At 43.7% G+C, this 26,950-nt stretch overlaps 1 protein-coding gene across 7 annotated transcripts in view; it reads left to right on the plus strand.

The window, feature by feature from the left end:
* Window positions 1-25,551, plus strand: part of KTN1 (kinectin 1) — a 168,060-nt gene extending 142,509 nt beyond the window's left edge. For 5 of the 7 annotated variants that reach the window (XM_040333965.1, XM_040333969.1, XM_040333963.1 and 2 more), the window contains 10 exons: window positions 759-848; window positions 2,084-2,164; window positions 2,327-2,416; window positions 4,219-4,311; window positions 6,174-6,245; window positions 9,012-9,095; window positions 12,964-13,047; window positions 16,811-16,894; window positions 17,330-17,422; window positions 25,082-25,551. In XM_040333965.1, coding sequence (XP_040189899.1) covers window positions 759-848; window positions 2,084-2,164; window positions 2,327-2,416; window positions 4,219-4,311; window positions 6,174-6,245; window positions 9,012-9,095; window positions 12,964-13,047; window positions 16,811-16,894; window positions 17,330-17,422; window positions 25,082-25,111 — 801 coding nt within the window. In that variant the 3' untranslated portion in view covers window positions 25,112-25,551. The remainder of the gene's footprint in view (window positions 1-758; window positions 849-2,083; window positions 2,165-2,326; window positions 2,417-4,218; window positions 4,312-6,173; window positions 6,246-9,011; window positions 9,096-12,963; window positions 13,048-16,810; window positions 16,895-17,329; window positions 17,423-25,081) is intronic. The other 2 variants (XM_040333966.1, XM_040333968.1) reach the window with 1 other exon arrangement.
* The last annotated feature ends 1,399 nt before the right edge of the window (window positions 25,552-26,950 follow it).

The raw sequence follows: 26,950 nt of genomic DNA on the forward strand, positions 1-26,950 counted from the left end.
CCATAATCTTCTATTGCCCGGGGGCCCCATAATCTTCTATTGCCCGGGGGCCCCATAATCTTCTATTGCCCGGGGGCCCCATAATCTTCTATTGCCCGGGGGCCCCATAATCTTCTATTGCCCGGGGGCCCCATAATCTTCTATTGCCCGGGGGCCCCATAATCTTCTATTGCCCGGGGGCCCCATAATCTTCTATTGCCCGGGGGCCCCATAATCTTCTATTGCCCGGGGGCCCCATAATCTTCTATTGCCCGGGGGCCCCATAATCTTCTATTGCCCGGGGGCCCCATAATCTTCTATTGCCCGGGGGCCCCATAATCTTCTATTGCCCGGGGGCCCCATAATCTTCTATTGCCCGGGGGCCCCATAATCTTCTATTGCCCGGGGGCCCCATAATCTTCTATTGCCCGGGGGCCCCATAATCTTTTATTGCCCGGGGGCCCCATGAGTTGTCAGTCCGCCCCTGGTCAGCAGGTAAGTATGACAGCCAGGAAGCTAGCATTTTAGTAAACAAGGTCAGCAAAGGATATCTTCAATAACAGGTTTACTTTTAATATGTAATAAAAAAACAGAAATCCTTTTAGAGGCTTCATTTGCATGTGAAATGTATTTTACTCTGTCTGTCGTTTTTGATTTTAATTTCCCATCTCCCTGCAACATAACATGTGTATTAGTGCGTTTCCTCCCATCTCTGTCCAGAACCGTTCAGTCTTTTATCTGCATGCTAACAGGTGGCTGATCATTTTGTCGTCTTGTAGGAGAAGCCGCAGAACCTTCACACAGGGGAAATGGAAGCACGAGAAATCCTGCAGAAAATCTTCCCAAATGTGTCTGTTTCTTCCAGTTTGGTAAGAAATCCAGGTTAAGACAGGTCATATCAATTTCTCGATTCCCCCATCAACGCAGAATCCCTTCCGCAATGTTACTGTGTTCTGCCAGTGGGGAGCATCCATGAGCAGCGCCCGCATATGTAAACGGTGTTCAAACCACACATGTGAGGCATCGCCGCGATTAGTACAGCGAGAGCAATAATTCTAGCTCTAGACCTCCTCTGTAACTCAAAACATGCAACATGTAGATTTTTTTAAACGTCGCCTATGAAGATTTTAAAGGGTAAAAGTTTGTCGGCATTCCACGAGGGGACGCAATTTTGAAGCGTGACATGTTGGATATGAATTTACTCGGCGTAACATTATCTTTCATAGTATTAAAAAAAATGGGGATAACTTTACTGTTGTCTTATTTTTTTTATTAAAAAAAGTGTAATTTTTTTCCCCAAAAAAGTGCGCTTGTAAGACCGATGCGTAAATACGGCGTGACAGAAAGTATTGCAACGATCGCCATTTTATTCTCTAGGGTGTTAGGAAAAAAAAATATATAATGTTTGGGGGTTCTAATTAGAGGGAAGAAGATGGCAGTGAAAATGGTGAAAAATAGTGAAAAATTACATTAGAATTGCTGTTTAACTTGTAATGCTTAACTTGTAATACCAACGGCCACCACCAGATGTCGCCAGCTCACACATCTGGTGGTAATAACTTGTAATACCAACGGCTCACCACCAGATGGCGCCAGCTCACAAAAAAATAAAATAATATATTTTATTTTTTTGCCCCCCTTCCAAGCCAAGTCGCCAGGACCCTATTTCTAGTCGCCCTGGCGACCGGGATTTGTCGAGCCCTGCTATAGCTGACTGCACTAATCATTTAGGAAAAAAAATGACAGGCTGGTTGTGCACAAGGCGATCAATAGAACTGGACGAGTTTCGCTTCTTGTATGACCGGCTGAAATGTTAGTACAGCTAAATTACTATTAAACTCTTAAAAGGTGTATCTTTTGGCTGTTCTGAATTGAAGTATTACTGCAGCCCAAATTGTTCTTATTTGCTAGAGAGGAGTTGTCTGTGTGCACCAATAATTTTAGTTGCCAGCAGAACAGAAACAAGGCAATCTATAGGACAGAAAGTGAAGGGAAATTTTCCTAATGTGAAACCCAACAACATGCTTGTTATCGCTGGCTGAATTTTTGAATATAATTTTGCACCCTTTCCAGTCATTGAAGGAATGTTTTGTCTTCCCCCTAGCACCATGGCGAATGGATCCAGGAATTTGAGAAGTTGGCTAGAGTTTGTTTAAATGAAAATGGTGGAGCTGAGAAAGTGAAGGTAAGTTCTGCCTGACTTGGATGTTGGTCTCGCAGATTATTCCCACACTGTATGACATATTTGTAGTTTTTCTATATATCTGCTGCTGTACTTTGAAGTCTGGTTAGTATCATTTATACAAGATGTAGATACGGATGATACAGAAAATCGTTCTCTTTTTAGGCAATGGAGCAGAAGCTAAAGGAGGGAGAGGAAATCCATACATTGCTGAAGCTCGAGTGTGAGAAATACAAATCGGTGCTGGCAGAAACGGTATTATTTCCTGTTGTACATTGTAATATATTGTATAGTGCTATTGCTTAACCACTTAAGCCCCGGACCATATTGCTGGTCAAAGACCAGAGCACTTTTTGCGATTTGGCACTGCTTCGATTTAACTGACATTTGCGCGGTCGTGCGCCGTGGCTCCCAAACAAAATTGGCGTCCTTTATTTCCCACAAATAGAGCTTTCTTTTGGTGGTATTTGATCACCTCTGCGGTTTTTAGTTTTTGCGCTATAAACAAAAATAGAGCGTCAATTTTGAAAAAAATGAATATTTTTTTACTTTTTTGCTATAATAAATATCCCCCAAAAATATATAAAACATTTTTTTCCCTCAGTTTAGGCCGATACGTATTCTTCTACGTATTTTTCGTAAAAAAAATAATCACAATAAGTGTTTGGTTTGCGCAAAAGTTATAGCGTTTACAAAATAGGGGGTAGTGTTATGGCATTTTTAGTATTTTTTTTTTTTTTTTGGGTACTGCGACATTATGGCGGACACTTTTGACACATTTTTGTTAAAAATTAACTTTTTGGGTGAACCTCCACTTTAAACTGAGCACTCCTATACATGGAGTTCATTCCCTTGAAGTTTAAACAAAGTTTAGGAAACGGCCGCCGCGTTTCCTAAATATAGGCATCGGCCAGAGAAAAACCCATTTCGGTTGACCTCTAGTACTTCTTGCTGACCTGCCACAGTACATATATTTTGGCGAGCCAGCATGTGCAGGCAAAATCGCATGCACATTCGTAATTTAGCTTGCTCCGAATTAGGGAAGCACAGTGTGCCCACTCCCCGATGTGTCCGGCGGATCCTGGTACTCAGGGCGCAGTGATCGCTATGCAGTCGATCACAATGTCCACAAAGCTTTCATGAATGAAATCATTCATAGCAGTTCGTAACAGCTGCATTTCCTATCCTGTGATTGGCCCACAGCTATCATATGGTACCTGGTCCAATCACTAGTGATCAAAGCAGTCATTCGTGACAGTTGAAAACTTTGCTGTTACAATGATCTTCAGCACAGGACATAGGGCTTGCCCCTCTCCCATTAGTGTGATGTCCACAAGCTCCTTTGACACCACTTACCTCTTTGTTCGGTCTCGATCAGGGTTTGACACCTTTAGCCATCCTTTGATAATAAAAAAAAAAAGTTTTCATTCCCCCCGAAATTGGATAAAGAGTGCGTTTGGCGCATAGAGAAATTAGCTATACATTGTCTAAGAGTAAAAATGTATACCAAGCATATCACAAAGTATAAACTACCAGAACTTCTATACAAATTGCAGTTCCAGTCCACAATGTTAGGTAAGGGTCTTCTAGTAGTCTTTGTGACTTAGAAATCATAATCGGATTCTGTCTTATCTGGGGGAACCAAAGGAGAAAATAGGGGGAGGGGAACCATCACTGTAAGCTCTAGTCAATACAGTTTATTATTAGCCCACTTGCCCATATGATGCTGATATCTTTTCAAAATGTTTAGAGCAGTTTCTATCTATATATGTGAGCTTATAAAGTGTCACAGCCACATTAATATTGGGTCCCTGTAGCCATCTCGATTGGCCAGCCTAGATTGACTCAACTTCTACACTTACAGGAGTTAATTCATTCTGGCACCAAGACGTGCCAAGGTTTTACACTGAGCTGTGCATTGTGTGGCTTGAGACATGCAAGCTGTAAGGTAATGGCCCTTCTGTTTTTTTTTTGTTTTGTTTTTTATCCATAGTTCAGCTTCAGTAATATGTAGGTTTAATGTTTCATTTATTCTATTGTAATTCTTGTGCTTGCAGGAAGGAATTCTGCAGAGGTTGCAGCGCAGTGTGGAGGAAGAGGAGGGGCGATGGAAGATAAAGCTGGAGGAGTCTCAGAATGAGCTTACAGAGGTAAGTTTAACTAAGGGCGTTTACCTTTTTTTTTATGAATATGCATACATTTCAATTGGATAAGGTCAGGGGAAGCATATTGTATACATACAATATGCTTCCCCTGACCTTATCCAATTGAAAGCTCTTTCATCATGGTTGCTGCAATAAATCACTAAGCTGACTTTGCTAAACTTATCTACGAGGATAAGTACACTTCTTTTCCAAATAATAAGTGATTTTCCAATGAGGTTTGAAAATTGCAGTCACGTGGCTTCATTTAGAGAGCCTTGTGTTATATTAAAGAAAAAGGTAGCTTGAGCTATTGAGCACTGTTAATAGACTTTTTTAGAACTTCTAAGTAGTCTTTGGAAGACATAACATGTAGGCTAAGGCTGGGTTCACATATATGCGAATTGGATGCATTTTAAACCGCATCCAATTCGCATGACTTGTGAGCAGCAGAACAGATGGGGACACGGAGCGCAGAGGAGGACAGCAGCAGAATGGAGGGGGAGAGCAGCAGAACGGACGGGGGACACTGAGCACGGAGGAGGACAGCAGCAGCACAGAGGGGGGACTAGAGGAGGATACAGGGACAGTCAGCAGTAATCGGTGTGGCTTTGGGGGGGGGGAAGAGTTGCAAGCACCGATCAACGCTGTATAGATTTCACTAAAGCAGCTGAAATGGGGGGGGGGGGGGCAGGGAGAAGCTGTCAGGCTTTATTGAAATCTATGCAGGTAGATCGGTGCTTGTAACTCTCCCCACCGCACTGATCATCCCTGACTGCTCAGGTATCGGGTGAAGCATCGGAGGATTTGCCCCAAGTACAAGTACTCGGGGGAAATGCTCTGTATCGGTACATCGGATACTAGTATCGGGCTTCACTTCCTTGTTCCCTACTGTGAATGGGCGAATATCTCCTGGGGGACACACAATTTCCCAGAAGACACCACTCCCCATTTCCCAGGAGGCAGCGTGAGGAGATGAAAGAAGACCACCGCTGACGAGGAAGTGGCAGATTAGGACAAACTGCCTAGTTAGTAACAGCCACTTTTGGCAAGTATAAAACATTTTTTTTTTTTTTTTGGCTATTTTTTTATTTTTATTTTTTTTAGGGTGGACCTCCACTTTAAATGTTCTATAAAACTCAATATTGTCAGCATTTTGGAAATTGTTCATTCAGATCTTGATTAAAATCTTACTTTTCAAAAGGTGTGTACTCATTTATTCTGAGGGGTGTGTGTGATTTTTATATGTACTTGACTAAAGAGAATTTAAAAAACTCAGTGTTTACTTTGACCATTGAAAATAAGTACAGGAAAAATATATTAAACTACTACCTTTTTTTTTTTTTTTTTATCAAGCGAGGAGTTAATTCATTAGGGGGGGTCAGAATTTGTATTAGTCTTTGTCCCCCCTCGGCAAATATTAACCATTATCATAGGGACTGAAAGCGAGGTTCTTGTGCAGTCAGATTTATGGATAACTTTATATGTACTTTCTTTGTATTGCTTCATCACCAGATTGTCTGTCTGTACCACTTGAGCCAAGATAAGCGCTTATTGTTCTAAAATGAGAGGATTTGCTAAGAGTTGTTTCTGCAGTTTGATATTTTTTTGTGCCATTGGAGCCCCTTCTCCTCCTCTACACTTTATAACTGAACAGATCGGAATCATGATATGTGCCCTATAAATCAATCAACTGTGTTTCCGCCATTGTCTTCATCACATCCTCAGTTACTTTGAAGGAAGCACACACATTGTTTCACTTGTATTGGGTCATTCAGCTTCTCGCTTAAAAAGAATATGACTTATTTAAATTGGACTGTCTAATTTTTTTTTTTTAATGTGTAGAATTGACTGATATTTGTTTCTTTTAGGCAGCATCTGCCGTTCGTGCATTGGAACAGGAGGTTGACAAACTGAAAAGATGGAACAAGGAGGCAGAACATGTGAGTCTACAATTACCAGCCCACATCTTCTAATTTGTGATAAAATGGAGATGTATGGAACAAAATAGGAAAACGGTTTGAGTAGTTTGGTAAAAGACAGTTGGACGGGGCTGACACCAATTACTCTGCGAAAATGCTTTGTTTTATCAGCCCACTAGCTGAATACCCGGCGTTGCCCGGTCTTCCTATCTTAACCTTTTGGGGAGGAAAATCATAGTAATATAAATATACCCATCTTTTATATAAGGGTGTAGGTAAGGGTTAATTTAACTGTCATATATTTTTATTTGGCATATAAGTAATATGTGTACCAGGTATTATTGAAATATCTCCAGGCGTACAGAAGTTATGTGGGAACATACATTTCCCATTGATTTGCATGGGACTTTAAACAAAAACCCCGACCCTCACAAATGGGGGTAAGGGTTAAACCACCTATCCTATGTTTGTTGCTGACATATAAGTAACATGTGTGCCAAGTTTCATTTTAATATCTTTAGCCGTTTGGACGTGATGCTGGAACATACATACATACATACATGCATACATACACACACACACACGTTGAGTTTTATATATATATAGATAATTGGATTTAGAGTCCAAGTTTTTCTGTCGGATCAATAGGCATTCAGTATTCTTCTGAACTGGTAGGGTCTTTAAAGCGGGAGTTCACCCTAAAAAAATGTTTTAACATTAGATTGAGGCTCATTTTGTCTAGGGGAATCGGCTCGTTTTTTTTAAATCAAAGCTGTACTTACCGTTTTAGAGAGCGATCTTCTCCGCCGCTTCCGGGTATGGTCTTCGGGACTGGGCGTTCCTTCTTGATTGACAGGCTTCCGACGGTCGCATCCATCGCGTCACGAGTAGGCGAAAGAAACCGAACGTCGGTGCGGCTCTATACGGCGCCTGCGCACCGACGTTCGGCTTCTTTCGGAAAATCGTGACGCGATGGATGCGACTGTCGGAAGACTGTCAATCAAATCGGAACGCCCAGTCCCGCAGCCCATACCCGGAAGCGGCGGAGAAGATCGCTCTCTAAAACGGTAAGTACAGCTTCGATTTAAAAAAACTAGCCGATTCCCCTAGACTTAAATGAGCCTCAATCTAAGGGTAAAAATTGTCATTTCAGGGTGAACCTCCACTTTACCACTTATGGTCCACCGTATAGCAGTTTTACTGCTACAGGGCGGCACTTCTGCGTCGGATCGTGTATTTTGACTCTTCTGGGTTGTGGGTGTGAATGTGCGCTGCAGGCGGCATGCCCCCGCTTTGATTTTACTCATCAGTGGGTACCATGGACTCTATGTCCACCAGCACCAGCCAATTGTTCGTTACGGAGGCAGAACGGCGGTCTGCCAATGTAAGAAAGCCAGATCGTTGTTCTGTCTGGAGGGAAGGCATGGATCCTGTGTCTCTGCAAAGCAGGGACACAAATCTCTGCCTCCCCCTAGTGAAAGCACCTCCCACACTACACAAAAACACAAGTTTGATCGCCCCTGATGATAACCCCTTCCCTGCCAGTGCTGTTAGTACATTGACAGTGCATATTTTTTTTTATCACTGATCACTACATTGGTGTCACTGGTCCCCAAAAATGTCAACTGTCTGTCAGTGGTAGAATGTCCACTGCAAAAGCAGAGTCCTGCTACAAGTCGCTGATCGCCGCCATTACTAGTAATAAAATAAATAAAAAATTTTTTTTTTTTTTATAGCGCAAAAAAAAAAAAAATCAGAGGGGATCAAATACCACAAGGTCTATTTGTGGGGGGAAGGACATACATTTTATTTGGGTACAGCATCACGTCACCGCGCAATTGTCAGTTAAAATAACGCAGTGCCATATCGCAAAAATCTCTAAAGGGGTAAATCTTTCCAGAGAGGATGTGGTTAATTGAACATGCAGTTCAATTTTTATTAAAGTTAATGGTTAATTTTGACCAAGCTGGTTCAAACAAACTTTCTTCACTAAGTGCTGCACTGGCTCTAAGCACTGTATGTACTGCATGTGGCTTCAGCTACATACAGAACACATTGCTGGGTTTCCGGCTGTAAAACAGACTTCCCATCTCCCACCCGTAAATAAGAGTTGGTCTGAGCAGCGCTCGGCTATTCATAGGCAGCTTTGTAGTCTTTGAATACAAATCTACCTGTGATTGGCTGAGACGGAGAGCAGGACATCAGTCCGCCCCTCTGAATCGGAGCAAGCATTGTATTCATTAGGAGGAAGCAGGTGCTCACTCTTATAATAGAATCTGTTGTCAATATTTCCAAAAATTTATAAGACGCATGTAGCTTTCAAGTCACTAGTTGCCAAAGCCAAGCGTGCAAGGATGAAGAAAACTTTTATTCCTATTCTGGTGACAGCTCAAAATTTGGGATTTTCTTTTACTTTGACTTTCAGTGACAATGGGCACAAGAGCAAATGGGGAGGGTGAATCTACCTAGCCAGGACACAGCAGTAAAAACCTGACAGATGTTCTAGTCTGTAGTCAGTAAAATCTGTGTAGTAAATACAACATTCCTGTAGTAAATTTCATTTGTGCAGTAATGAATTTAGTATATTAAAATTCATTTTTTCTTTCATTAAAATAAGAAAATAAATTCTGTTAAAAAAAAAAAAAAATAAAAATAAAAAAATAAATGCATAGTATTGAAATGCTGCATGCTCTATGGTTTGTGGATTGAAGATAAACATTGACCAGATGCTCTTCTATACACGAACGTCGTCACTATTTGAAGTAACACTACTTTATATTTCTTAAGTTCCTAAAGGAGAAAGAGAATTTGGAAACCGAGCTGGAAAAGGCAGAGCTTGAGAGAACGACCTACGTGTCCGAAGTCAGAGAGGTAATTTTTATTAAAATGTGTTTTTATAATATTTTTATTATTGGGCTGAGCTGGTGAAGTACAATGATCCAAGAGTCATTTGCTGCAGATTGCGATTCAAGTTGGACAGGGTTACTCTCCTGTATGTAGAAATGGCCTTTGTTCCTTGGAATGAGGTTTCAACTAGTCTGTATGTGTAAGGTGAACTTATGCATCATTTAAAGGGGTTGTAAAGGTAAAAAAGGTTTCACCTTAATGAATTCTATGCATTAAGGTGGAAAAACATCAGATGATGCCGGGCTTTCCCCCCAACCCATTAGCTGGCGCTGCTGTCAATCACATTCAATGATGCGGTGCACCGGGGGGCGGGGCCGAGTGATACAGCGGCGGCTATATCACCATGCAAGCTCATTTGCATGTCTGTGTGTAGTTGTTGCGGGGAGGAGCCGCGACAGCCGCCGAGGGACCCCAGAAGACCAGGATCAGGGGCCACTGTGTGCAAAACGAACTGCACATTGGAGGTAAGTATAACATGTTTTGTTATTTAACCGCTTAACGACCGCCGCATGTACATATACATCGGCAAAATGGCACGCACAGGCAGAACGACGTGCCCGCGGTACATGCGTCGGTCGGGGAGCGATCCGGGATGAGGGCGCGGCTAATCGTTTCTAGCCGTCCCCTCGCGATCGCTCCCCGGAACTGAAGAACGGGGAGAGCCGTATGTAAACACGGCTTCCCCGTGCTTCACTGTGGCGGCTGCATCGATCGTGTCATCCCTTTTTTAGGGAGACACAATCGATGACGTCAGACCTACAGCCACACCCCCTACAGTTGTAAACACACACTAGGTGAAACATAACTTCTTCATCGCCCCCTGTGGTTAACTCCCAAACTGCAACAGTCATTTTCACAATAAACAATGCAATTTAAATGCATTTTTTGCTGTGAAAATGACAATGGTCCCAAAAATGTGTCAAAAGTGTCCGCCATAATGTCGCAGTCACGAAAAAAATCGCTGATCGCCGCCATTGGTAGTAAAAAATTTTTTTTTATAAAAATGCAATAAAACTATCCCCTATTTTGTAAACGCTATAAATTTTGCGCAAACCAACCGATAAACGCTTATTGCGATTTTTGTTTTTTACCAAAAATATGTAGAAGAATACGTACCGGTCTAAACTGAGGAAAAATTTTTTTTTTATATATATTTTTAGGGGATATTTATTATAGAAAAAAGTAAAAAATATAGAATTTTTTTCAAAATCGTCGCTCTATTTTTGTTTATAGCACAAAAAATAAAAACCGCAGAGGTTATTTGTGGGAAGAAAAGGACGCAAATTTTGTTTCGGTACAACATTGCATGACCGCGCAATTACCAGTTAAAGCAGCGCAGTGCCAAATTGTAAAAACACCTCTGGGCATTTAGCTGCATATTGGTCCGGGGCTTAAGTGGCTAAAAAAAAAAAGTTTCCTTTTCCAACTCCTTTTAAAGTTGGTATTGGACATCCTTGATTGAATTCAGGCACTAAAACCTGGTACAAACTTTCTGAAAGCCGGTCAGTTAAGCAGAAACTGTGTGACTTTCTGTACATATGTAACGCTGCCTATTCAAGAAAATCCTGTCTAATGATTGGCTTCTATCGAATGGTCATGCTGGAAAACAAGCATTCGATGAGCGCTGGCAGCCAATGACTGCGTGTTGAACTGTGCATTCTTTCAGAAAGAAACAAAAAACTGAACCGCTTTAGAGAAGACTGTACACATCTATAGTTATCCTTCGAAGGGCCAAAGTGCTCAATCTGTGTTCCTTCTCTGCATAAAGAAGTGAGTGTAGCTGTCCATCACAGCGAGAGACCAGTAATGAAGGCAGCTATGGGGGGGGGGGGGGGGGGGAGTTTAGGACCCTTTGGCTCCTGTTCTGTCTGATGGTTGTCAGAACATGAAAATGGAGAAAATCTCCCTATTTCGGTACTGTTTAACCACTTACCCCCGGACCATATTGCTGCCCAAAGACCAGAGTACTTTTTGCGATTCGGGACTGCGTCGCTTTAACAGACAATTGTGCGGTCATGCGACGTGGCTCCCAAACAAAATTGGCGTCCTTTTTTTCCCACAAATAGAGCTTCTTTTGGTGGTATTTGATCACCTCTGCGGTTTTTAGTTTTTGCGCTATAAACAAAAATAGAGAGCCAATTTTGAAAAAAATGAATATTTTTTACATTTTGCTATAATAAATATCCCCCAAAAATATATAAAAAAAACATTTTTTTTCCTCAGTTTAGGCCGATACGTTTTCTTCTACATTTTTTTTGTTAAAAAAAAATCGCAATAAGCGTTTATTGATTGGTTTGCGCAAAAGTTATAGCGTTTACAAAATAGGGGGTATTTTTATGTCATTTTTATTATATTTTTTTTACTAGTAATGGCGGCGATCAGCGATTTTTTTTTTCGGTATTGCGACATTATGGCGGACACTTCGGACACTTTTGACACATTTTTGGGACCATTGGCATTTTTATAGCGATCAGTGCTATAAAAATGCATTGGATTACTATAAAAATGCCACTGGCAGTGAAGGGGTTAACACTAGGGGGCGGGGAAGGGGTTAAGTATGCCTGGGTGTGTTCTTACTGTGGGGGGGGGGTGGCCTCACTAGGGGAAACACTGATCCTCGGTTCATACATTGTATGAACCGAAGATCAGCATTTCCCCTGCTGACCCCCCCCCCCCCCCCCCCCCCCCCCCCCCCCCCCCCCCCCCCCCCCCCCCCCCCCCCCCCGGGAGCTGTGTGTTTACACACACAGCTCCCGGTCCCCGCTCTGTAACGAGCGATCGCGTGTGCCCGGCGGCGATCGCGCCCGCCGGGCACACGCACGGGAGTCGGGGGCGAGCGGGGGGCGCGCGCGCGCCCTAGTGGCGGCTGGGAGAGAGGACGTCATATTACGTGCTCTCGCCCAGAGAGCCACCTTGTGGACGTATGACGACGGTGCGCGGTCGGCAAGTGGTTAAACAGGTCAAATCCAAATCTGCACGGTCAGTGTCAACCGATGATGAAAAGCTACAGCCTTTTTATTTGCTCACTTGGCTGGAAGAGATGTATAGGCAGTTCTGCCCCAAGCTGGTTTACAGAGGTCGCGTAACTTTCTACATCTCCTCAAGCCCTGTGAGCACTGCAAGTGGCCATGGTTTTCCATCATCATCGCGGGGTGGGGACACTATGACCGTGTAGATTTGGATTTGACATGCAAGATATGTACATTTAACACGTGAGATCTAATATTTTTTAGTAAAACTGTTTGCCCATTGCTGCATTTAGATGGCGCTTCCCTGTCTTTCTAGGCTAGGTTCACACGAGCAGCATGCCGTGTACTAAATGATTAGGATTAATTCAACTGAATCAATATGCACTCATATATCCCCAATTAGAACTACAATTTATGTAAGCTTTTCCCACCAATACTGGTTAATCGGTGTCGTCTTTAAATACATTGTACATTATGTCCACACTGTGGTCTGGTGGGGTAAAAACAAATACTAATGTTGCTATAGCAGTGCTTGATCCACCACAAGTTATGATCACCCTTTAACTGCTTGCCGACCAGCCGCTGCAGTTTTACGGCGGCAGGTCGGTTCTGCTGGGCGAGATCACGTAGATCTACGTCTTCTCTCTCAGTAGCCGATTGGGGCAAGCGATCACCGCCGGGCACCCGCGATTGCTTCTAATTAAAACTTTCTAGCGCAGGTGCGAAAAATAATAAAAATAATCCGACTGGTAGAACTGGGCAAGCCCATATACTTTCCTTTCAGACACCTTTGTTAAGTGTGGCCCATGTGTTCTATGCTTGTGATGGGAGAGCCGCTTTACAAACTCTGAACTTCATTTCAGCTGAAAGATCTGTTGACTGAATTGCAAAGAAAGCTTGACGATTCCTATTCAGAAGCAGTAAGGCAGAATGAAGAGCTGACCTTGGTAAGAAGACGTCTCTCTTCTGTGTCTCTGGAGACTCCCGCTCCTACCTGTCTACTCAGCTTTTCTGTTGGAATGAGGGCCTGTCTGTCCCTTTGTCAAGCTTTCAAAATCTTTTGCCTGTTTTACCTTTCTCTCGTCATTAAACAATACCATTTTTTTTTTTACTTCTAATCCACTTAAAAGTAGTTAACACCAATGCATGCATTAAGCCTGTGATTCTGCAGATGGACTGAGTTTCAAGAGTTTGTATTAAGCTTGATCTTGTCATAAATCAATAACTTCTGTGCAATATAAATATGATTGAAGTTTGAGGACATCGGCTATAGAGGAACAGGTGACATTAAAGTGATGCTTATATAGAGGAGAATATTCTGTAGGCAGATCCATTCTTGGAAAGTCTCCATCTCTTGGTTCCACTATCCTTTTTCTTTTTATTTATTTGCAGGAAAAAGATAAGCATTTATATATTTCACAGAAGCCTGCAGAGCATTGCACCCACATCAGTAGATCGCGGGTGCAAGGTCGGGCTTGTGCAGATAATCCCTATAGCTTTCTGCCCATACCTCCTGTATGGTCTGTCAGTTTGAAAGCTGCAAGGATTGTGAATGGACTATGAGGGCACTCATCGGCACCCTTCTCGTTCATTGAGAACTACAAGTTGTCTGCTGCATTGTCAGTGGGACTTGTAGTTTTCTTACTCAAAGATCGCTATGAATGAACAAGGAGCAGTTTTATAAATGTGCCCGCTGTCCCATCCAGGGGGCTCTGGCGATGGGCGAGTAGAAGCATGTTGCACCCTAAATATGGATGTTACATGTTCCTGAAGGTGAACCTATCCTTTAACTGCTTGCTGACCAGCCGCCGCAGTTATACGGCGGCAGGTCGGCTCTGCTGGGCGAGATCACGTAGCTATACGTCACCTCGCCCAACAGCCAATGGTGGCGCGCGCACCCACCACTCGCCCCGACTCCCGTGCTTTGCGGGTGCGATTGCCGCCGGGCACACGCGATCGCTCGTTGCACACAGCTCCCGGTCCTATCAGGAGAGAAATGCTGATCTTCTGTTCATGCAATGTATGAACAGAAGATCAGTCCTTTCCCCTACAGTTGAAACACACCCGGGAACATACTTAACCCCTTCCCCGCCCCCTAGTGTAACCCCTTCACTGCCAGTGGCATTTTTATAGTAATTCAATGCATTTTTATAGCACTGATCGCTATAAAAATGCCAATGGTCTCAAAAATGTGTCAGAAGTGTCCGCCATAAAGTCGCAGTATCAAAAAAAATCGCTGATCGCCGCCATTACTAGTAGAAAAAAAATATATTAATAAAAATACCCTTTGTTTTGTAAACGCTCTAACTGTTGCGCAAACCAATCAATAAACGCTTATTGCGGGTTTTTTTTGTTTTTTTTACGCTAAATATGTAGAAGAATACGTATTGGCTTAAACTGAGGAAAAAAATGATTTTTTTTATATATATTTTTGGGGGATATTTATAGCAAAAAGTAAAAAATATTCATATTTTTTTTCAAAATTGTCGCTCTATTTTTGTTTATAGCGCAAAAAACTAAAAACCGCAGAGGTGATCAAATACCACCAAAAGAAAGTTCTATTTGTGGGGAAAAAGGACTCCAATTTTGTTTGGGAGCCACGTTGCACGACTGCGCAATTGTCAGTTAAAGCGACGCAGTGCCGAATCGCAAATGGTGCTCTGGTCTTTGACCAGCAATATGGTCCGGGGGTTAAGTGGTTAAAGCAGACTTGTAAATACATATGTAGTCTGCCGTGCTGATGAAACCTTTTATCATGCAGATACTTGGGCTTCAATATTTTCTGGGACAGTAGTCTAAAACTTGTAGTCTACTTGTATAGACAAAAGGAATTCTGTGTGAATTTCCTTTGCTGGAAGCTTGCTCTGAGTATGTGGCAGGAGCAAGCCAGACACAGCCAAGTAACTCAGTTGTTTTTTTGTTTTGTTTTTTAAAGAAAGGTTTGTGCAATTGCAGCCTCTATATTCTTTGTAAGACAAATGTACTTTAAAAAGATTCTTTCACAAGTTGAAAAAATTGCAAGTAAATGTAATAAAAAACTAGCATTTTAAATGTGTAGTTGGTGTTTTTCTTTTCCCTAAAACCCGGTTCACACAGGGGCGGCACGACTTCGGGGGCGACTCGGCAAGGCGATCTCAAGATGACTTCAGAGGCGACTTGCAAAATGACTTCTGTATTGAAGTCAATGCAAGTCGCCCCCCAAAGTCGTGCAAGAAACTTTTTCTAAGTCTGAGCGACTTGAGTCGCTCCTATTAGAATGGTTCCATTGAACAGAGTGGAGCCCCACTTGTCAGGTGGCTAAACTGCCTGACGAGTCGCCCCTGTGTGAACTTTCTTGTCCATTAAGGGAAACAGGAAGGCTTTCACTTTCTGCCTACAGAAGGTTTGGCCATTCTAAGCCTTTCTTTTGAGATGTCCAGGCCCTGCTGGACTGAACATTGTGGCCCATAGCCCAAAAGGGACCTTTGGTGGACCCTCCGATTTACTATCTTATGCCGGCCATAGACAGTTCGAATCTCGGCTGGTTCAGCAGGAACGCCCAACATTCAAACCGTGTGTGGGTAGGCACTATCTGTGTTGATGGGGATTCGTGCAAAGAAATGTGCGCAGTCTATGGCTGGCCTTAATATCCACGTAGAGTGGCACAGAGTTTCCCCTCATTAACATAGAATGCAGATGCAATGTTTCTAGATCTTTAACTCTGTTAGGGTAGACACCGATAATAAAATCTGCCACCACAGTACAGACAGGGTTATTATGTTAATCTTAATTGGTTCTAAAGTTTTTAGGTTTTCCATTTTTATTCTATGCTTTAAGGCAGGGATAAGCAATTAGCGGACCTCCAGATATTGCCAAACTACAAGTCCCATGAGGCATAGCGAGACTCTGACAGCATCAAGCATAACACCCAGAGGCAGAGGCATGATGGGACTTGTAGTTTGGCAACAGCTGGAGGTCAGCTAATTGCTTATCCCTGCTTTAAGGTGTAGCTCCCCCTTTTTCTTACCCGAATCAGATCTGATCCAACAATGTGCCGAGCGCAGTGGCTTTGGCTGCTGTCTCCCTCATTGGACAGCCATTAGCTCCCGCTGCTGGTAATCAAATCCTGGGAGGTGGGGCTGGTTCCCGATGTCTGTCAATGGGCGCAGTAGCGGGGCTCGGGAAGTAACATGTATGGTTGCCCCCATGGAAAGCGGCTTTCCATGGGGGCCCCCCGATGAAATAAAATTGCCTGGAGCGCCGGCGGGGGACCCAGAAGAAGAGGATCGGGGCTTCTCTGTGCAAAAGCATTGCACAGAGCAGGTAAGTAGAATATGTTTTTTTATTTTAATATCACGAAGAAAAAAAAAAGCTTTAGAATCAATTTATAACTTCCGAGCATAACAGAGTGAAACTTTTGTATTGGAATTTTCAGAAAAGAGCAAGTAAACTGTAAGCAACAATTTAACATTTTAAAATGATGCTATTTGTAACAAATATAAAGTTGGTGTTATCCATATTTGGCTGCAAATGGTGGAAACACACTTTAAGGCTTTCAGATGTTTACACAACTATTGGCTAGGATGCCTAAAGTCTGTTAAATGCAGATATAGGAAGATGGTTGTTGAAATGAATGGTCTGGTGACAACGTCTAGAAATCTCTTTGCTCAGTGACTGTAGTATACAGGGAGAATAACTTTTATTTTTTTTTATTTTTTTTAACACCAATAGCTGAAGAGTCAACTGGATGATACAATAAAGAAACTGGAAATGGAGCAGAGCGAGCGTCAAAAAGTGGCCAGTGATTTAAACGAGGTGAGAAAATCCAAACACAACGTATCTATTGGGCAGGAAGTCATTAAACTAAGGCTGGACATACACTGAGCAAATTCAATTCCCCCATCAACACAGACAGTGCTGACCGGGGAATTCCTCCTCCAGGGCTATTGTCTTCTCCCAGCAGGGGGAAGCTGTCTCCACTGGGAGACGACAGTGATTATTGCTAGCGGCTTTAGCAGCCGCTAGCAATGATCGCAAGAGAATCTGGCAGGCTGGTTGTATCAAAGGTGGCCATTTTGGATGTGGGAGCCAGCTTTGTCTTGGAGCTTTCCCTCCTGGGACATGTGACGCTGCACATGGAATTTCCTGCTGCTTTTGCTTTACCTGATAAAGCATCATCTACAATTGTATTTGTCAGCTGTGATTGATCCATGTTTATATATCCTGATGTGTCTTGTTCTCCTTGTTCAGGCACAGAAATCCCTGGACCTCATTCAGGTTGAAATACTCAAGGGCTCTGGAGACTCTAATGTCATAGAGAACAGTGGCATATCCCTAGAAAAGGTAAGTGAGTGACGGCACAACCTGTGAATGTGGCTAAATCTTTTAAGCTCAGGATAACGGTTCTCTTGGGAAAACAATTTGACTTTAGAGGAGGTAAAATTGTTTCTAGGGCCGGTGGGTGGTAATGAAAGTGTTGGATTCACCTTAGTATAGTAGTAGTAAACTATGCTTTTAAACATGGTTTAAGCCATAATGTGCTAGTTTGCCACCACATACTAGCACATTATGATAGACTTGACTGTCAAAGGAAGCTCTCCGGCACTGTGATGTCAGATCTCGGGCACTTCCATCTTCACCCAATCTTCCTTCTGGGTTTTGTCTGTTAGGCCTCTTAAATGGCCAGGCCATGATAATGTCACGCCTGTGCACAGGAGTCACATCACCGCGCTACAGATAGATGCTGTGCAGGTTCACTGAGTTGCGCATGCATGGTCAGTGAACATGACCGCTTACAGGCAGGAAAGCCTTTAAGGCAGAAGAGACTGATGGGGGTCTCTTCTGTCATTAAAAACCCTATTTGTCAGCACTTAAAGGGGTTGTAAAGGTAAAAAAAAAAAAATTCCTAAATAGCTTCCTTTACCTTAGTGCAGTCCTCCTTCACTTACCTCATCCTTCGATTTTACTTTTAACTGTCCTTATTTCTTCTGAGAAATCCTCACTTCCTGTTCTTCTGTCTGTAACTCACACCGTAATGCAAGGCTTTCTCCCTGGTGTGAGACATAGCATATCTCGGGGATATGCAATTAGCCGACCTCCAGCTGTTGCAGAACACAAATCCCATGAGGCATAGCGAGACTCTGACAGCCACAAGCATGACACCCAGAGGCACCACCTCCATGCTGCTCCGTGTCCACCTCTCTTCTCCGTGTCTCCCTCTGTGCATCTTTCCCCTCTCTTCTCCCCCTCCGTGCATCTTTCCCCCTCTCTTCTCCCCTCTATGCATATGTCCCCCTCTCTTCTCCTCCGTGCATCTGTCCCCCTCTCTTCTCCTCCGTGCATCTGTCCCCCTCTCTTCTCCTCCGTGCATCTGTCCCCCTCTCTTCTCCTCCGTGCATCTGTCCCCTTCTCTTCTCCCCCTCCGTGCATCTGTCCCCCTCTCTTCTCCCCCTCCATGCATCTGTCCCCCTCTCTTCTCCCCCTCCGTGCATCTGTCCCCTCTCTTCTCCCCCTCCGTGCATCTGTCCCCCTCTCTTCTTCCCCTCCGTGCATCTGTCCCCCTCTCTTCTCCCCCTCCGTGCATCTGTCCCCCTCTCTTCTCCCCTCCGTGCATCTGTCCCCCTCTCTTCTCCCCCTCCGTGCATCTGTCCCCCCCTCTTCTCCTCCGTGCATCTGTCCCCCTCTCTTCTCCCCCTCGGCATCTGTCCCCCTCCTCACCCCCCTCCGACCACCCCACCCCCCCCCCCCCTCATCACCCCTCCCGTGCATCTGTCCCCTCTCCCTCTTCTCCCCCCTCGGCAGCTGCACTCTGTCCCCCTCTCTTCTCCCCCTACCCCCGTGCATCTTTCCCCCTCTCTTCTCCCCCTCACGTGCCTCTGTTCCCCCCTTCTTCTTCCCTCCGTGCATCTGTCCCCCCCATCTTCCTCCCCTACCGTGCCATCTGTCCCCCCCATCTTCTCCCCCTCCGTGCATCTGTCCCCCCCTCTTCTCCCCCCCCTGTGCATCTGTCCCCCCCTCTTCTCCCCCCCTCTGTGCATCTGTCCCCCCCCTCTTCTCCCCCCCCTGTGCATCTGTCCCCCCCTCTTCTCTTCCGTGCATCTGTCCCCCCCTCTTCTCTTCGTGCATCTGTCCTCCCTCTTCCCCTCCGTGCATCTGTCCCCCTCTCTTCTCCCCCCTCCGTGCTGCCGTCCCCCTCAATATTTTAGGATGATGGGACTTGTAGTTTTGCAACAGCTGGAGGTCCGCTAATTGCATATCCCTGGCATATCTTGCCTGTGTGTGTGGTGTGCGTTTTATATATATATATTTATTTTAAAAGAAGAGAAAAAAAAACTGCCTGCTTGCATTTTTTTTTTTTTTTTGATTATTAAAAGGTTTGTCTCAACCTCTAATGCCTTTTTTGTGGACAGCTTGGTTTTTTAAAAATTGAAAATTTAACAGACTTGCTAGCTAGATCACAAGGTAACAATATAGAAGAAAGCATGAAAAGAAAAGAATGCAGCCACTACACTTCAGATTTTTTTTCATGTTTTGATATTATTATTAATATTGCGTTAAGCATGCTTCAGATAAAACAGATCGATGTTAAGGTTGAAAAAGTCGCTTTATTTTGCTGTCGCTTGTCTGTTTCTATATATGCTTATCCAGGCTCTGATAAAAGGCGGGAATCCGAACACTTTGTAAGCTCTGTGTCTGGGCCTATACAAGGTTGACGACTTTCTCCTTCACATGACTATGTTTGAGCCTGGCGATTGGCCAGTTAGGCCTAAGCTCTGCATCCTGAGTGGTGGATGAGGAGATAAAATGCTCCCCAAACCCTAAATTACTGGGCTGGTGGAGGCCTCCATCAATGAGCCTCATAAAGAGGTAGATCTTTATCATCTAGCATTTAGAGGTCTTTTAATTTTTGCTGACATATCTAAGGACTTTTCCTGTATGGGGGTCAACCATGCAATTTTTTCTGTAATGGTGCATTCCGGTGGTAGTAATTTCACCCTGGCATGTACCCTTTATCTTAGGGAGAAGTAGGCAGTGAGATTTTGATGGGTCTGATTGGGATGACTTGGCAGTGAAAGATAAAAGCCTCTCTGCACCAGCAGGTCTTGTAGCTCCTGCCAGCAGATTTTTTCTAGCAGATGTGCTGCTCTTTAAATCAAATTCCCCATAGGGCGATTTAGCAGAAATACATTACAGCAGCGCAAGTCATCATTTAAAGAAATTGCAAAATGAACGTGTAATCTTCTTGTAAATAATGCCACAGATAATAAGGCGCTTTCAGAAAGTGCTTTAATCTCCAAATGCTCTGTATTATATCAAAGTGTTATCATTCAAGTCTTGCCTCTGAGTCCCCGTCACCCAACGATAAGTGGCCGCTAATGTATGCATTCCCCCCATCTGTTTGGTAATTGGTGTTAACAAAAAGCTTTAATTATGAACTTTGTTACATGGCTGCTGCAAATGCAGTCTCTGTATGAAGGACTCGCTCTTACTCCAGTGAGTTAGGGTCGCCGACGGGTGCTGTTTTTACCCAGTGCGAAGCAGTCCGCATCCAGATGTTAATATTTCAGGGCGTTTTGAAGACAAATCATTATCTGGTTTCCGCAGGCATCAGCACTTGGGGCCTTATGTACAAAAAGAACAGTCGCCTTGCTTAAAAACTCAACTCAGGCAAATGGCTGTGTATGTATGTATGTATGTATATATATATATATATATATGTGTTGTGTGTGTGTGTGGATATAATTACGCACACTCACTCACATACGTTTAACACTTAAAAAAAACAACTGTCGATGCCCCTACCTATGACTGTAAAAGAAACCAATCAGCGCAATAAAAATACAAAAATGACAAGCTGCTGAACACTTAGGAGTCAATTCAAAAAGTTCCTGAGGTAAATATGCAAAAGATAGTGCAGCGCTAGTAACAAGTCCATAAAAAAGTCACCCCAGTGATCTTTAAAGAGGGGCTGTAGGCAGAAGCAAGCGGATGATGAGAGTGGAATATAGTAAGACACCTCCACCGATAACAGAAATGACCACTCACCTCACAAGGTCGACCCTCTGTTAGATAGGGTCAAATGCGCTTTCCCATATGGGTATATTCAGGCAAAGCTCCAACAGGGACCAAACAAGGACCAAGCACTCGGACTCACGGATAGTACCAGTCGGGAGCAGGTCCAATCATGGAAAAGAAGGACATATAGTGCTCTCCGCAATAATAAAATTTAATAAGAAATATGTAAAAACTCACAAACATAGGCACTAATCCAATGCCAGGAAATACAGCGAGATGTGTGATTACAATGGAAGGCTGCAGGTGACGTCACGTCCTTCCCTGCCGAACGTTGCGTCCCTTGGGGTGGGACGACTCAGTGGATGACTGGTCTTCACAGCAAGGAGCATTGGAAGGGCGGACGCATGTCAACAAACACACAGAATAACCAAGCTTAACTCGCCGACCAATCAGCAACCAACCGAATTCACCTAACAGTGCGTTAAAACAGGGGTTTAGTTGCACGGTCTTTGCAAATACATGCGTAAGCTGCAGGCCCCGTCAAGGCTCCCTGGGCACTGCAGTCCTAACTCTAAAATTTAAAGTCTCCTCAATGGAAGCACATGTATGCTGATGGATGTGTTTAGCCACTTCTTGCCTACTGGGTACTTTCACCCCTTCCTGCCCAGGCCCAATTTTCAGATTTCAGTGATGTCGCATTTTGAGTGAAAATTGCGCGGTCATGCAACCATGTACCCAAACAAAGTTTTTTTTTTATTTTTTTTATATATATATAAGACATACATTTTTCTTTTGGTGGTATTTAATCACCACTGTTTTTTTTTTTTTTTGCTGCTAAACAAACTAGAAAACAACGTTTTTTTTTTTGGCTTGTAAAATATAAATAATAAGTAACGGTAATTGTTCTCCTTCGCTGATGAGGCTGCACTGATTTGCAGCACTGTTGGGGCCGTACTGATCATCATGACAACGATCAGTGCCCTGATTGCCAGTGCAGACATCCCCGCTTACGGCTCTCCTGTCCTCACCTGCTGTTAATGTGAGGAGAGAAATGCAGTTGACTGGCAATTCCTGTTTACACTGTGATCGGCTGTGAATTGGGCACAGCTGATCGCATGATAAAGAACCTATTTCATAGGCACTTTACCATGATTGGTGATGTGCTGTCTAAGGGATGTCCTCCCAGAATGAGAGTGCTCCTGCCTGTCTCGTCATTTCACTGTACGGCTGGAGGGAAGCAATGAAAAAAATCTGCAAGGAAGAAAAAAGGTCTGAGGAATAGAACAGGAGGACAGCACTTTCAATCTGAAGCTGGGATCGAAAACACTGGAGCGCGACCTCCAAACTAGCAAGAGGAGAATTCAAAGCAAAACATTAGTAACATTCTTAGGCCTCATTCACAACTGTGTGTTGGACAATTATGATTTCCTACAGGAGACTAACAGGGCTTCCTGCCAACTGTTGCAGGCAGGAAACCCCGTTCAAAGAAATGAGGCGGACCATGACTGCAGCCGTTTGCATGTAGTTGAACAAACAGTGATGACCTGTGGATAATCGACCTGGGCGTAAAGAATCTGCACCCAGGGCCAATCATCCACAGGTGTTCGCTGCATGTCCGATTACATGCAAATGGCTGTGGGTGCTGACGGCCTTCTATTGTTGTGAATGAGGCTTCCTGACTGCAGCTGTTTCCCTGCAGAAAGCCGTAAACACTGGTGTGAATGAGGGCTTTGATGAAAGAATAGTTGGTGCTTGGAACAGAAGCAGACGGTAGTGAGTTAATCAACAGTAACTGAATTTAAACATGCTATACAAAAATACTCCCCAAATGTATTTGGAAAAGGCAGACCTGATGCATCACTTACAGTGGTTGTAAACCTAGGACAAAAGAAAAAAAAAATAACCTGCAAGACAAAGGCATAATGAGCACTAATAGTATGCATGGCATACTAGCTCATTATGAATTACCTGAGATTGAAGCCCCTGCAGCCGTCCTCGTACACCGCTCCGGCGGAGTTACTTCTGGGTATCGCGGGCTCCGTCGCTGTGATTGTCCGGAGCTGATGGTAACAGAACACTCAGTGAAGCAACGCCACGTACGTGCCATTGCTTCAGTGTGCATGTGCCGATGATATCGGCACATGCAAATACAGGGTTTAGGAGATATCCAGGGTAGCTACAGGTAAGCCTTATTATAGGGTTTACCATGACTTTAAGTCTGGCCCGAACATGGGTTGAAATTTCGATCCATGTATGGGTAGGCTGATTGTTACCCAGGGTCAATCCCATCAATCAACTTGTGTATTACCAGCCTGTTGGGCAAAAAAGCCATCCCCGCTGGTAGAACACAGTAATTATTGCTAGCAATTAATCGCATGTAAAAATGCAACAAGCTGGTTGTACCGAAGGTGATAGACTCATCAACTTTGGTACATTTAGGCTGCCCATACATGGTTTGAATCCATGCTGAAACAGGTCAAGATTTGAACCATCTATGCAGTGCCGGTGTATTGCCACGAAATGAGATTTGCCATCGGATGAGATGTCCGCCTCCATCACATCCTATTGGCTCACTCCTGTCACGTGACATATTTAAACGTCAAGTATCGACGCAAACATCAGCTCTAGCTAGGCTATCATAGGAGAGGATCTCCTCTCCCTGTGATAGCTGAAGCTGCACGGAGCTGGTGCACGGAGCTATTTGCGTAGTCCAGCGCCTGCGCACTACTACTTTACCTGCACCCGATGCTCTACTTTCTGTTCCCCGTTCCCTGAGCCTTAACGGGGGACGGGGAGTAGAGCTGCGGGCGCGGGGTGTAGTTAGCGCTGGCGGGAGGCACGCCGACAGCGCTTCGGGCATTGGGATCCCGATAGCGCTGTGGATCTAATCGCGCTCGCGGGGAGGCATGACAGCGCTATCGGGCAGAGGGATCCCGATATCGCTGTAGATCCCGAAGTGACATTGTAATGAAGGAGAACATTTATTAGCCTGACATTGTAATAAAGGAGAACATTTATTAGCCTGACATTGTAATAAAGGAGAACATTTATTAGCCTAGTAAATGTATGAGCTTCTGTGGCCCGATTCCGCTCTCGGAATCGGGCCACAGAGGCCATGCGAGCTCCATGCACCAGCTCCGTGCAGCTTCAGCTATCACAGGGAGAGGAGATCCTCTCCCTATAATAGCCTAGCTGAGACTGATGTTTGCGTCGATACTTGACGTTTAAATATGTCACGTGACAGGGGTGAGCCAATAGGATGTGATGGAGGCGGACCATCTCATCCGATGGCAAATCTCATTTCGTGGCAATGCACCGGCCCAAGACATTGTGCTGCCTGGTACCAAGAATTAAATGCTGCCCCCCCAAAAAAATTACGCCCACCAAAATGCCCCCACATCCATTATTTTATATCATGATAACTAAAGTGGACCTATCATGGCTCTATACATGTATATAGGAGTATAAAGAGAACCTGTTATGGTTGTTTACATGTATAGGAGTATAAAAAGGACCTGTTATGGCTCTATTCATGCAATTAGCCCCACAGTGGACTGGAGAGCGGAGCTGGAAGAATGGGATGGCGGGCGGGCGGCAATTTGCCGCCCCCCTGAAAGTGCCGCCTGGTACAATGGTACCATCGGGTCCCATGGTAGGGCCGGCCCTGCATCTATGGCCAGCTTAACAGTGACTGCATCTGAAGGATCAAGTCACTATTTAGCCTTTTTTTTACCGGATCAGTAATTATTTTTGGTGGTGTTTGTAAGCCACAAACTAGTTAAATTTCAAAGTTCAAGCTGCCTGTGTTCCCTATAATCTCAGAACTGGGCGACATTGCAAAGGAATACAGGTAAAAGCAACCCACCATATATTGACCTACATATTATCTGTTTGCTTAGAGTTCATCTTTTAATAGTCCACCATTTGATGTTCATAGAATCTCTTTAATAAACTAACATACTAATTGTGTCCTGCCTCTCTCCGTAGGTTGAATTACCCGAGGGACTGTACCACTGAGGATAAAATGGAAGACATTGTAATCATGTTTTGCCAAAATTAAAGCCTTATTTATGTCTTCACCCTTTCTACTTTGTCAGAAACACTGAACAGTGCTACGTCTTTTCTAATTCTTATTAAACTACTGATTTAAACCGGACGATAATAAATATAAAAAAAACACTCTGCAGACAGTTTAGTTTTATAGTAAAAAAAAGAATAAAAAATAAATTCTTTTTGGATATATAGATCTTTACATTCCTGAAGCTGCAGTAAAGACGTCTACCTTTTTTTTTTTCTTATTTTGTTCAATACAGATTTATGCAGAAGAATCAACTATGGCAAAGATGATGTAACAAATATATATATATCCTTTTATTACAGACGTTGTACACTGTTTTACTTAAATCCACTTTGGAAGTAGACACCTCTTCGACCTCAAATAAAACACTTTATTTTTATTTTCTTCTGGAATGATGTCAGCAGATTAAGCTTTGGCCTGGTGTTATAACTGCCAAGTCTTGGGTATCAGAGGCCAGTTTGAGATGTCTGAGTGAGTGTTTGGTGACGTATTTTGTGTTCCCATAGTGGCCAGCAGCTGCTATGGTCTTTAATGCAGATATGTAGCCTGAGAGCCCAAAGTGACCCTGACGCCTTAATAAAATGTAAAAAGAACAAAAGCTGCAAATGAGACCTTGTGTACTCATCTGTCCTACCCCGTCCGTTTGATGGTTCTTCACTTGAGCTACATTTTCCAGCAGAAATTTCATACGCAAAACACTTCTTGGTGTCTGCCAGAACATAGCTGTGATGAAGCTGTTAGTGGATGAAACCACAGCACACCGTGGAGGCATCTTACACTTCTGGGAGATTCCGACACTCCTCGAGTTCCCAGGAATGGGTGGTAGGACATTTTTTAAATATGATTTCAGGGTGGCTTTAACCACTTGCTTACTGGGCACATAAACCCCCTTCGTTCCCAGGCAAAATTTCAGCTTCCGGCACTGCATCGCTTTAACTGACAATTGCGCGGTCGTGCGACGTGGCTCCCGAACAAAATTGGCGTTCTTTTTTCACCACAAATAGAGCTTTATTGTGGTGGTATTTGATCACCTCTGCGGTTTTAATTTTTTGCGCTATAAACAAAAAAAGGGCGACAATTTAAAAATATATATATTTTTTTTACTTGTTGCTATAATAAATATCCCATTTTTTTAAAAAAAAAACATTTTTTTTTCTCAGTTAAGGCCGATATACGTATTTTTCGACGTATTTTTGTAAAAAAAAATCGCAATAAGCGACTGGTTTGCGCAAAAGTTATAGTGCCTACGAAATGGGGGATAGGTTTATGTTTTTTTTTTTTTTTTTTTTTTTTTTTTTTTTTTACTAGTAATGGCGGCGATTTGCGATTTTTTTTTTATTTTTTTTTTTTTTATTTTTTGTCAGGGCTGCGATATTGCAACGGACGTATCAGACACTTTTGACACAATTTTGGGACCATTCACATTTATACAGCGATCAGTGCTATAAAAATGCACTAATTACTGTATAAATGTGACTGGCAGTGAAGGGGTTAACACTAGGGGGTGAGGAAGGGGTTAAATGTATTCCCTGGGTGTGTTCTTACTGTGTGGGGGGAGGGGGGTGACTGGGGGAGGTGACCGATGCTGTGTCCCTATGTAAAGGGACACAGATCGGTCTCCTCTCCTCTGACAGCACGTGGAGCTCTGTGTTTACACACAGAGCTCCACGTCCTGCTGTGTTACCAACAGTCGCGAGTGTCTGGCAGACATCGCGGCTGCCAGGCACTCGCATCGGCTCCCGAGCGATGCGCCGTGCACGTTTTTTCCCTGCTGCGCG

This window comes from Rana temporaria, chromosome 13 (assembly GCF_905171775.1).
Source record: "Rana temporaria chromosome 13, aRanTem1.1, whole genome shotgun sequence".
Classification (NCBI taxonomy): Eukaryota; Metazoa; Chordata; class Amphibia; order Anura; family Ranidae; genus Rana; species Rana temporaria.